Genomic DNA, 13,113 nt, shown 5'->3' with positions numbered 1-13,113 from the left:
TCGGTGTCGAGACTACCAGCTCGCATCCCAAGTCATGAACTTCTAATCCCAACCTCCCCACACATGCATTGGAAATAAAAGAATGCGAAGCTCCCGAATCAAAAAGCACCCATACATTATGACCCATCATTACACATGTATCTTGTATAAGATTACCTGATCGGTTTGCCTCGGCGCTAGTTAGCGCAAACACTCTCCCTGCTGCTATTGGCCTCTCTGTAGAGGGCAACTATGGTCGTGGCTCTGCGACTGTCTTCTTATTAGGGCACCTGTCTGCAAAGTGGCCGGGTTGATCACACACAAAGCACTTTCGCCCCCCTCCACTATTCCCTGCGTTACGAGCAAGTCTGGGACAGTCTCTTTTTAAATGTGCTCCCCGACTCTGGAAACACTTCAACCCTGGTGACGACATCTGAGGTCGATTATAAGGCTTCTTCTGGTGTCTAGCCTCTACAACATTCCTTTGCGGTCTGGCTACTCGACTAGGCCCCATCTCTAATTGTTCCACACTTTTCGCTTGTTCCACCAAGAGAGGAAATTCTCGGATCCTGAGTGGCACCAGAACCCTGAGCAGTTCATGTTGTAGACCCCTCTCAAATTTTCGACAACACCATTCCTCGGTGATATTCTATGTGTAAAACCGCGCCAGATATTCAAACCGGTTAACGTAAGCCTGCACAGTCATATTACCCTGCAGTAAGGTCAAGAACTCAGCCTCCCTCTCATGCTTAGCACTATCTGGAAAATACTTTTCCAACAACCTCTTTTTGAAATTCTCCCAGCTCACTTCCTCCTCCCTAGTTCCCATCTGTTGCTGCATGCCAACCCACCAGTATTCTGCATCACTCACCAAGAGAAAGGTGGCATAGGCCAGCTTCTGTTCATCTGAGCAGCCTAGTACATGGAATATCTTCTCGCACTCCCTGATCCACGCATCTGCGTCATCAGGAGTGGCCTTGCCATTGAATTTGGCTGGTTTGTGCCTCATGAAATCGTCCATGTTGACATGTCGTGGTGCAGGCTGTGGTAGCACCACCTGTTGCAGCTGCATAGCGTCAACCAATCGGTGAATAGCATGGGCAATTTCATCAGCTGAGTTATTGGCACCAATTCTTCTACCTCTTCCACCAGCCATTTCCTAGTTTCTGGAACATAGGTATCATACACCACTATAATTCATCTCGGAAAAATGCATTAGCAATACACACCATGCAATAAAACACCCCAGATGGATGTTACTAGTAAAGCATATTTCGTAAAATTTCTTTTGGAAATTCAGACATTAATTAAAGTTCCCAAGCGCGGGAAAATTTAAAACTTCTCTCGCGATAATCCAATCATACTACTCCATCTTTATTACATGTTCGTAATAGATAAAAGCATCATAACGTCTATTACAAAATGCAGGAAAATAAAATATAACGAAAAATCTCCCATCGTCAGCCCCGCTCTGTCGCTAAGGATCAGCGTTCTCACCTGAATTCACATCTGCTCCCACGTAACAAGTCACGTGATCATCGCCAAACACAAACACACAAACAAGAAGGGTGAGCTGAGAAAGAAAAATAATACAAACAATAAGATAATAAGAATTGACCCTCACCCAATATAACTTAGCCAATTTTAGTTCATTGACCTTTTTATAACATTATACCCCCAATCTCATAACCTATATGAGAAAGATCCATTCACAGCCTTAGTCCTTAGGGATTATCATGCTCCCACGAACCTGTTCGCTCGTGGTCCAACTCTACGGACCTCCCCGCCCGTAGTCCAACTCTATGAACCTGCCCGCTCGTAGTCCAACATGCGTGAACACCTACTATGAACCTCCCCGCTCATAGTAGCCTCAAGTGTGAGCACGGAACATACGAACCTCCCCGCTCGTATCCCCACACAAAAGTACAACAAATACGGACCTCCCCGCCCGCATCAATCACGCATCTCAAATCTCCATTACGAACCTTCCCGCTCGTAACTAATCCAGCATGTCCCTGACCAAACCCTCGAGACCATCGATGTCAAACGCTACAAAATAATATATTGTCCGCACGCCATTGCCTGGCATTGCCTAGGCACCGCCATACGAAGTTGCGTTGCAGACCGCTTGGCAAAAAGCTCTCGTCGTCAGGCGCCAGGCACTTCCAAAAATCATAGCACATATCTCATAAATCAATTATTCATACACAGAGGTATACATTCACAATTGAGACTATGCTAACACTTGAGTTTATTCAAGAGTACTCGATAATTTAAATAAAGTCGCAATCATCGCCCAATAAGACATAATCTTTAACTTTTAGGAATTACACATTTTAATACTCACTTCATCTAACCCGATGTAGTCCGCATAATAGTATTTAAATACTTTAAGTTTCCACCACTGCATATACATTATATACCTTGGTTACTTTTATAATTATTAAAATCTTATACCTCCCTCCAAATAAATAATAACAAAAAACTATAATGACATATTCCTTATGCACTGTCCTGATCTATAGAACTACTGAATCCGAATTTTTCTTTGCCCTCTACACGTAATTAAACTATCAAGCATCACAAAATAAAAATCTGCACTTTTATTACAAATCCAAAATAAGCCATACTTATAAATTAAGATAAACTTTAGCTTTTATATACTTTATACATTGTTCCAAAATTAAGTCAACTTAATTGACGCGAATTAAAAACACTCAATATACTAAAAGCCTATGAATTATATACATCCTATTAATTATTGATAACTAGGCAACCTGACTACTAATATACTAAAATAATATTTATATAATTTTACCCATTGCCTTGCACTTTCACATACATAGAAAATTTACCTGCCGCATGATAGCATATTCACTACCTGCTATCCCACCTTAGATTTACATCCAATAATTAATTTTTATACATATATATATATAGAATTTTCATTATCCACACCTGACACTAAAAAAAAATATAACTAAATTTTCTTTTCACTCCCAAACCCGACAACCCCAACTTTTCACCATTACTAGAAACTAATAGATTATACAATTTAAAATCCATGAGAAATCATTACAATCAAAATCCTATACGAATTCATGAAGTTTTAACTTTGATATACTTAATATATATATAATAATACTGCAAACTTTGATAAAATGAACAATCCCCCAAAACTCCAAATTCTTATAGCATAGAAAAGTATTTTTCCCGTCCTTCACATGAAATTCATGATTGATTTTTGTGTTTAACAAAATCCTTGTCTAGATTGAGGGAACGTAACAAGAAAGAAAGAGAAAAAAGGAATGAACATTACTTTTGCGAGTGAGAGGAAAAATAAGTCAACATTTGAATTTATGAAATCGTATAGATTCAGAAGCATATCAATTGTTGTCGAATAAAATAGTATGTGCAATCAAATACCCAAAATTAAAGAAAACGTATATTTCTGGTAAATTGATTAATGTTTGACAGATAGAGACAGAAGATGAGTCCAACACATCATGGCATGCGATTTCTATCCAACAACCACAACACACATATGTGACGCTAAGATGGAAGTATCATCATGCAGATAAATAATCACAGAGATGAATAATCACAGCAATTTCAAAGACAAGCAAGTTAGCTCCCCTTACCTGGTGTTTTAGCTTCAAACAATTCCAAATGAATTCTTCCTTGTGTCCCAAAGCTCTCCTTCTTGCCTCCACTCCAATTCCCTCTCTGGATTGCAATTCTCAGCCCTCACTTGACACACACTATGACTCTTTATTTTCCCCACTCACTCTTCTCTCTCTCCCCAAATTTAGCCCAAAATAAATAACACAAATGATAAAAACGAGATTAATTTAAATTCAAGCTTTTATGACCATTATTTTTTATTACTGCACCCTAACTACTACCTATCTGGTTTCTCAGGGGATTTTTTCTAGGTTTTTCCATCACTTAGCAAAAATATATAAAAAAATAAAAGGCATACTTTAACCAAGACTCGAACCCACAACCTTTCAACCCATTAAACATATGCAAACCAACAAACCATCATATTATTCATGTCAATTTACCCATTCGTATGAACCTAAATCATGCTGTCACATTCACAATATAATTGCAAAATAAAACAAAATTAAATAAATCTACTAATGACATGCTTGAGACTTGAACCCAAGTCCCTTCAACATAATTAAGTGCTCTAAACCGCTTAGGTTCACATTGTTTCTTGTTTAGGATTTATCAAGGAATTCTCCTAAGGTAGTCTCAACCCCTCATTTCTTATATTCTATTAATTATTAATTTTGATAAATTTCCTGGATCTCACATCTCCAACCACTTAGGTTCGCAATTTCAATTGTCCCATTCTTAAACTTTATTAAGATCAATACTTGAAACTCCAGTCTAGCATAATTGCTAATACCAATTAAGATATTTCGTACATTACTTTAAGTAGTACATGTGTCTCTCACTTAGCTTGCTCTCATTTTCCCCTCTTCATGGCTTACATACATACTAAAACCAACACACCATCTTATGCTCTTATCTTAAAGCAACTCTTGTATTCACTTTGGCATCCCAACAAATCCCATCAAAACCATACAATTTGATTACACCAAATTACGCATCCCATCAGTGTCCCGACAACTTTTATGATCTAACAATCACATGTACTTAACTCAACATAGTTAACTATAATTTATGTGGAATGCAACTCATAAGCCCATGATCCCATGACCCCAGATTTCATCATAATGAACCAATTCTTCCCAGAACAACTTCCCAGACCCACAATGCCCAATTTAGCCGCACAGTATTATAACCTCTACGCTGGCGCCTGGCGGCAAGCCCCGTGCCACTAGGCGGTGCATACTATCTGGGCATTTCCAGATTCTTTCCCAGCACCCGTAATCCCACCATTCTTCATTCTTTGTGAATTTCCCTCAATCTCCATCCAGACTCAATCACAATCAGAACCATCCAAAACCTAATCACATTAATCAATTATTCTCGCCACCAATTCATGGTATTCATTGTCGAATCATAAATCTAGATACCCCAACATTCAAACCTAAAAGGTTTTCATAGCAATTTATCAAATTGAACATTCAACCTTATGAAATTCTACAATTTAACACCTTACATCATCAATACTCAAGTAGGACTGCATTTTCCCCCGATCAGAATCACTCCATAACACACAAAACATCAAAACCGAGTCAATTCGACTCTTGTCGCCTGGCGGATCACTTGCTACCGCTAGGCGCTTCATCCCAACCTAGAAAAACTAGGTGAATCGCTATGTGTTGCCTGGCGGCCGGGAATGTGCCGCCAATCGGTTCCTTCTCCAGGAACCCATAAATGCTAAAATATGATGAGCCGCTTGGCGGCTAAGCATAGCCCGCCAGGCGGTTTATGGAAATTTTCCAGAAACGCAAAAATTCCAGCCAAATCAAATGACATTGATATTAAGCACAAAATATAGCATGCGATTCAGGCTTAACATAATTTAAAACGTGTAAAACTCCCCTAACCTGGATTCCTTGGCTTAAACTTTGGCACTTAAAGATTCTCCCTTCACCAAGGCCCTCCTTTTCTCCTCCCAATTTAGCCCTAAAACCTCACTCAAACCTTACCAATCTCAATAATTCGTGCTCTCATTTCTGAGTACAATTCCAGCCTTGCAAAACCTTCTCTCTTACCTCAAAATGGCCTTTTAAATGTGTCTTAATGTGGGTTTAATGTAGCAAAACGAAATTGGCATTAATCATAGGTTAATTACCATTCAATGTCCTAATTCATTATGTTTTTCAACCACCCTTGGCTGCCATGCCTACTAGGGTTTTCCTTAACCCTTCAAATTCAAGCCAAAGCCAAAAATAACAAAAATGAAGTTTAATTTGGGTTTTCCAAGGCTTGAACCCACAACCATGCCAAAGCCAAATCAAAGCCAAACCATCATACCAATTCATGTTTCTTGCTAACTAATATAATTCACATATTATATTGTTCCACAACATGATTAACGTATATTCAAAACAATAACAAATAAATAACACACAATTGGCATACATAGGACTTGAACCCAAGTCCTCTCACACAATCAAGTACTCTCAACCATTTGAGCTAGTACTTTTTCATGTCATACAAATTAGAATTTAATGCCATAAAGGCTTTTTCCTACTCGCATTTATTAATTAATTAATTATTTAATTAATTAAATTTCGCGGGTCTTACATCTTCTCCCATATAAAGCCTCATATAGAGCCAATCCTATGCTTGAGTGTTAATTGTTCTTATAAGTGAACTCTATAAGTGGTAGAAATTGATCCCAACTTTCAGTTTGTTCTAGACAGACTCTCAACAAGTCTTCTAAAGATTGGATAGTCCTTTCTGATTGTCCATCAATTTGAGGGTGATAAGCTTAACTGAGCCTAACCTTTGTTCCCAAAGCTTTTTGTAAGTTATCCCAAAATCTAGAAGTGAGACGAAGGTCTCTATAAGAAATTATACTAGAAGGCACTCCATGTAGCTTGATAATTTCTTTTATGTATAAGTGAGCTAACTTTTCTAAGGAAAATATAATGTTAATAGGTAGAAAGGGAGCAAATTTTGTTAATCTATCTATAATGACCAAAATTGCATCATGACCAGACATAGTGTTTGGTAAACCTGTCACAAAATCCATGGATATGCTTTACCATTTCCATTCTAGAACATCTAAGGATTGTAGTTCCCTATAAGGCTTTCTGTGTTCAACTTTTATTTTCTAACATACTAGGCAACGTGCGGCAAACTCCACCATTACTTTCTTAATCCCAGACCACCAAAACATTTTCTTCAAGTCTTGATACATCTTTGTAGCACCCGGATGAATACTTAAGCTACTCTTATAGGCTTCCTCCATTATCAGTTTTCTCAATTCTTTTATTGTAGGTATGCAAATTCTATCTCTAAACTTGATGATTCCATTTGAATCCTTTTGAAACTGATATTCCTTTCCTTCTACATTCGCTATCAACTTTCCTTACAAAAATTGATCTCTTTCCTAAGCTCCCTTTATTTCTTAAGAATCCACTTGAAATTTTTAACATTCCTAAGCACATGCTATTTGGTCTAAGTTTTACAACTAAGTTTAAGTCTCTAAACGATTCTATCAGATCCAGTTCTTCCACCATCATCATAGACGCAATATATACTTTCGACTCTAAGCATTGACAAAAACATTTGCTTTCCCAGGGTGACATTGCAGCTCAAAGTTGTATTCATTCAGAAATTCCCTCCATCTATGTTGTCACATGTTTAGTTCTTTCTAATGAAAAAGGTACTTCAAACTTTTGTGATCACTGAAAACTTTAAACCTTGCTTAATACAAGTAATGTCTCCATATTTTCAATAATCCTTCGATGAATTTTCTATAGTAGCCTACCAGTCCTAAGAAATTACGTATTTCTGTGATATTCATTGGTTGTTCCTAAAACAATACCGCTTGAACCTTTGAGGGGTCAACTGTAATGTCACTTTATGATATCACATGTCCCCAAACTTGAATTCTTTCAACTAGAATTCACACTTTGACCATTGTCCATACAATTGTCTCTCTTAGAAAATTTGTCGCTCATGCTCTTCATGATTTTTGGAAGAAATTAAAATGTTGTCAATGAAAACAACCACAAATTTATCCAAAACTTCATGAAAAATACGGTTCATATAGTCCATGAAAATGGCAAGAGCATTGGTCACACCAAAAGGCATTACCAAGTACTCATAATGACTATATCTTGTCCTAAATGTTGTATTTGGAATATCATCCGCCTTGACTCAAATCTGATGATAGCCATATTTTAAGCCAACTTTGGAATAAACCACAACACCTCTTAGTTGATCCATCAAATCATCAAATTTTGGGAGAGTATATTTGTTTTTAATAGTGATTTTGTTAAGTTGACGGTTGTAACACCTCAATTTTTGGATGTCACGAAAAATAATAAAATGAGCACTTTTAGCGGAAACAATTATGGATAAAATGAACTTAAGTAAAAATTTATAATTTAATCTATTACAAATCTTAGTTTAAACATCCATTGTCTAAAATTTTTAAATAACAACGGCATTGAAAATAAATTACAATATCTCTAATGCATAATTTAACAACTTAATAAAAAAGAACAAAAATCTCGAGTTCACCCCTTTCTCTCTTTAGTCTACTCCACGCCAGAATCATTTGCAATATGATCTGCTCCCGTCTAACACACGTGTCATACGATCATCGCACACACACAAACACACATAGCCAAATAGGGGTAAGTTAACCATACTTTTGATATATAAACGAAAGTTAATCAAATAAGACATTGCAAATAATACTGAACATCACATATAAATTCAATATTTAAGCATTATAATCACAACTCAGCTCTAGTTTATTTTTTTCAAAAATCATACTTCAGTTACTCGTGCACACATTATTTCTTTTTCCAAAAATAAAAAATTCAATACTATTACCTATTGTTATATTTTACTTTAGTTTTAGATTTATAAAGACTTGTGCAAGAGGAAAAAAATAAAAATAATAAGTGATCATATAAAATAACATGTGATCATCCATCTCTTTTATTTAAATAACAAAAAAGCTATCATCCAAATTATAATAATGATTTCCTATTTCACGTAGTTTATATAAAACAAACACATGCATGTTTTTCTTTCTTTTTATTATATTAATATTTTAATATATATATATATATATATATATATATATATATATATATATATATGTATGTATGTATGTATATTTTTAAAGTGAACCAGGACTTTAAACCCTTTTTCCTCATGTGGGCCCTCACAAACCCTTTTGGCGCCTTCTCCCTGCACCTCCAAGAAATCTCCTGTACCCCCAAAATTTACGCTTATGCCCTTATTTAATATACTGTGAGAATGGGTGAAAGTGGGTAGGGACGCAGTAAATTTCATTTACTGCGTCAACGTCCCTGCACCCCCCAAAACGTTACTATACGTTTTGTACTCCGTTTCTTCTCCATCATCCAGCTACTTTCATTAAAATTTTTGCTCAGTGGTTCGGGGTCCTGAGAGTGAGAGTTGTCCTTCTTCAATCGTTCATTCTCTCTGTAGTGGTCCCTCTTGTCTTCATTCGTTCATTCTGTGTGTGGTGGTCCCTCTTCTGGTTTGTATTGTATGACTTTCATTTATTTTTTTTAAGGAATCCTGTTTTGTTTATTCTGTCACTCAGTATGCATTATTATGATTGAATGTTGATTCTTTGAAGGAAAGTCTTGTGAGTTGTGAGTAACTGCCTTATCTTGGAGAGGTACTTCCGTCAATCCAGGTTAGCCTTCATACCACCTTAAGTTCTTTGTAAACGGAATTTGTTTGAAGGGATTGTCTGCGTTTTCAAAATGTATGGGAAACGGAATACAGAATCCGTTTCAAAATGTTATGGAACGGTTTCTGTAATCCGTTTCTAAAAAAATTTGCAAATTTTTTTATGAAACGGAATACAGAATCTGTTTCATAACGTTTTGAAACGGATTCTGTATTCCGTTTCATAAAAAAATTTGCAAATTTTTTTGAAATGGAATACAGAATCCGATTCAAAACGTTATGAAACGGATTCTGTGTTCCGTTTCATAAAAAAATTTGCAAATTTTTTTATGAAACGGAACACAGAATCCGTTTCAAAACGTTTTGAAACGGATTCTCTATTCCATTTCCTATAAATTATGATTTTCGCATCCATCACAAAATTACACACACACACACACACACACATATATATATATATATATATATATATGTTTATTACTCATGTTCGTAGGTGGTTGTGGGGATGCTATAAGTCAAGAATACATTTGTTTTTGGTATTCTTGGTGTACGTTTGTTAGATGATAAATAAAGAATCCGTTTCACAATATTTTACGAAACGGAAAGTGTATGCCATTTCGCATAAATCATGATTTTTTTTCTGCCCATAAAAAAATAACACGATCACCCCATTATTTTTAAATGTTACTTTTAAATGTTATTGGTAAATAAACCTTGCATAATATTCTGTTAAAAATTACACCCACACACCCTCACCCCATTTCTTTCTTCTTGATTCCATTTCCAGTTCTGTGCAAAGAAAAGAACTGGTGAATAAGATTGGTGGCATGCATGTACGTGCTGTCATGGAAATAGAATTGAATCACTTATTTCGTTGAAATTTCCACTCCTTATTTGCATGGATGTTTTGTCCGACAGACCAAACACTTGAAGTCCAAACACTTGAAGTCCAAACACTTGAACATCAAATAGAAACCAAAATTTTGTTTTTCCAAACAGATTACATAATCCGTGTCTTAAAGATGTGAAACGGAATAGCTATTCCGTTTCATACTATTCTGTTTCATACTTGGATTTTGTGTGTTGGTGTGTATATTGTGTTATTGGTGAATTTTTAATGTGAGTGAATGTATACTGTGTGATTGGTGAATTTTCTAACGTAAATTATGCAATGAATATCAACATGCAATTAGTTTTCAATTTTTGATACGTGTTGCATTCACTCGTTTTCTGTGATACGTGTTGCATTCTTTATGCATTTAGATGGGTTATTTACATATTAAAATTTCTTTTTTTATTATAGTTCATTATGGAAGATCATCATTTTAGTTATTTGAGTTTCTTGGATTCTCAAGCGGATTCTCAACAAAATTGTAGTCTCATGTCAGAGTTTTCTGATTTTGTTCATGATATCTGCGAACAAGATTATACATCTCATTTTACAACCGATGATATTTTCTCAACACGTGAAGATTTAATTAAATGGGTTAGAGGGGTTGCTTATAATCTTGGGTTTGTCGTTATTATTCTAAGATAGGATAAATACAATGGACAACCAGGAAGAAAGACCCATGTATTATTAGGTTGTGAAAGAGGTGGAAAATATAGAAAATACAAGTGTGATGCAGAACCCAGTTTATCTGGGACAAGAAAATGTGATTGTCCCTTTAGATTGAGAGGGAGACCCATCTCTCGAGGGGAGGGATAGGTGTTGAACGTAAAATGTGGTTACCATAATCACGATGTCTCTTCTACTCTAGTTGGTCACCCCTATGCGGGTAGGTTGAAGTCTACTGAACAATCGTTGCTTGTTGATATGACCAAAAGTCAAGTCAAACCTGCAAATATACTTCTCACTCTGAAAGAAAAAGATGATTGTAATGTTACAACTCTGAAGCAAGTGTATAATGCAAGATATAGGTACAAACGCTCAATAAGAGGTTCAAGAACTGAGTTACAACAGTTAATGTTGATGTTGGAACGTGATCACTACATCCATTTTAGTAGATGTGTTGATGAATCTGATGTGGTAAGCGATTTGTTCTGGACCCATCCTGATGCTGTGAAGTTGTTAAATTCATTCAATATTGTGTTCTTAATGGATAGTACCTATAAAACCAACAAATATCGGTTGCCATTACTTGAGATTGTTAGTGTGACCTCAACAGGATTAACTTTCTCAGCCGCTTTTGCATTTTTATCTAGTGAAAAGCAAAATAATTTCATTTGGGCTCTTGAAAGGCTAAGAGGTCTATTTATGACGTCCGAGGGTGGTCCACAAGTCATTGTAACTGATAGGGATCTTGCTCTAATGAATGCTGTTGGCATGGTGTTCCCTGAGTGTTATCATCTTCTATGTCGTTTCCACATTCAAAAAAATGTGCAGGCAAAGTGCAAAATGTTAGTAAATTCTGTTGATGCATGGGATGTTGTATTGCAAGCCTGGGAGAATGTCATGGACTGTGAAGATGAATTAAAGTTCAACGAGTGTGTTCATCGTCTTGAGCTTGTTTGCCAGCCATGGCATGTATTCTTTGAATATGTTAACGACTCGTGGATCATTCCTTATAAAAAATTCTTTGTGAAGGCATGGACGAACAAAGTTATGCATTTGGGGAATACAACATCAAACAGGTATGTTTGTATTTTGCTATTAATTAATTTTTTTTATTAATGGTTTATATGATTTCCTTGTATAAATTGTACTAGGGTTGAGTCTGCTCACTGGAGTCTAAAGAAAGTTCTTGGAAGTAGTATGGGAGATCTTTGTTCGTGTTGGGATGGAATTCACAACGTTATTATCTTGCAACACAACGAAATTAAGGCGTCTTTTGAAAGAAGTTTAAATCTGATCAGTGACTCTTACAAGGCATTGAGTTATAGAAGATTAGTGGGAAATATTTCTAGATGTGCCTTAGAACTCCTTGTTCCAGAGTTGGAAAGAGTAAAGAAGATTGGATTCGATAGTAGTCGTTGTGGCTGCATTCTCAGACAAACTTATGGTCTACCATGTGCGTGTGAATTAGCACGATATGATCCTGGGATTATTCCTCTCCAAGAAATTCATGTCATGTGGACTAGGTTGAGCTTCTCCAATGTCTCGTCTTCACAATCTGAAGGGCAATTATCTATTCAGAGGGAGGTTGATCTACTGCTTAATCTTTTCAAAGAAGTTGATATTGCAGGAAAAGTGACCATAAAACATAAATTACTTGACATAGTTAGCCCTTCCATGACATCGATGTTACCACCACCGAGTAAAGTTAAGACGAAAGGTGCAGCTAAGAGTCATAGATCAAAGAAGTCAACCAAACGTGATCCCTCCTATTTTGAGCATGTGGACGCCTTCATTGAGTCCTCAAGACAAGACACGTGTGTTGCAAAAACAGAAAACAAGGTGAAGAGCAAACGTGTAATTGAAGAGAAAGTAATACCCATGCTAGAACAGTTCAATCCTGTTTTTCATCCTTATATACTCGATGTTGTCGATGTTGTGGCGGACGGTCATTGTGGATATAGATGCATTGCTGCATTGTTGGGTATGGGTGAGGAGTCGTGGCCTCTAATCAGACATGATCTATACAAAGAACTTAGTCAATGGCGAGATGAATATGCAACGTTAGTTGGAGGCTATGATCGACTGGAAGAACTGAGAAAGTCTTTGCTAGTTCAATCACCATCAGGGGTATAACTTCTATACACCAGTGTTGAAATTTATGTATTACAAGTTTTTTATGATTTTGTTTTATTATAATCTAATTAATTATATACAGGCTAATCGAGACAAGTGGATGACTA

The 13,113-nt window shown here is 36.3% G+C and overlaps 1 protein-coding gene across 1 annotated transcript; it reads right to left on the bottom strand.

Annotated features, from left to right (window-relative positions):
• Positions 1-229: 229 nt before the first annotated feature.
• On the bottom strand, positions 230-1,135 carry LOC114187813. Its single transcript, XM_028076187.1, has 2 exons — positions 660-1,135; positions 230-548 (listed from the first exon to the last, which is right to left on the bottom strand). Exons 1-2 carry the CDS (start codon positions 1,133-1,135, stop codon positions 230-232), a joined length of 795 nt encoding a protein of 264 aa, XP_027931988.1.
• Between the last annotated feature and the right edge of the window lie 11,978 nt (positions 1,136-13,113).

Source organism: Vigna unguiculata, chromosome 6 (assembly GCF_004118075.2).
Source record: "Vigna unguiculata cultivar IT97K-499-35 chromosome 6, ASM411807v1, whole genome shotgun sequence".
In the NCBI taxonomy this organism is placed as follows: domain Eukaryota; kingdom Viridiplantae; phylum Streptophyta; class Magnoliopsida; order Fabales; family Fabaceae; genus Vigna; species Vigna unguiculata.
Note: the sequence above shows the minus strand (reverse complement) of the source record. Positions and strands in the feature narration are given on the sequence as shown.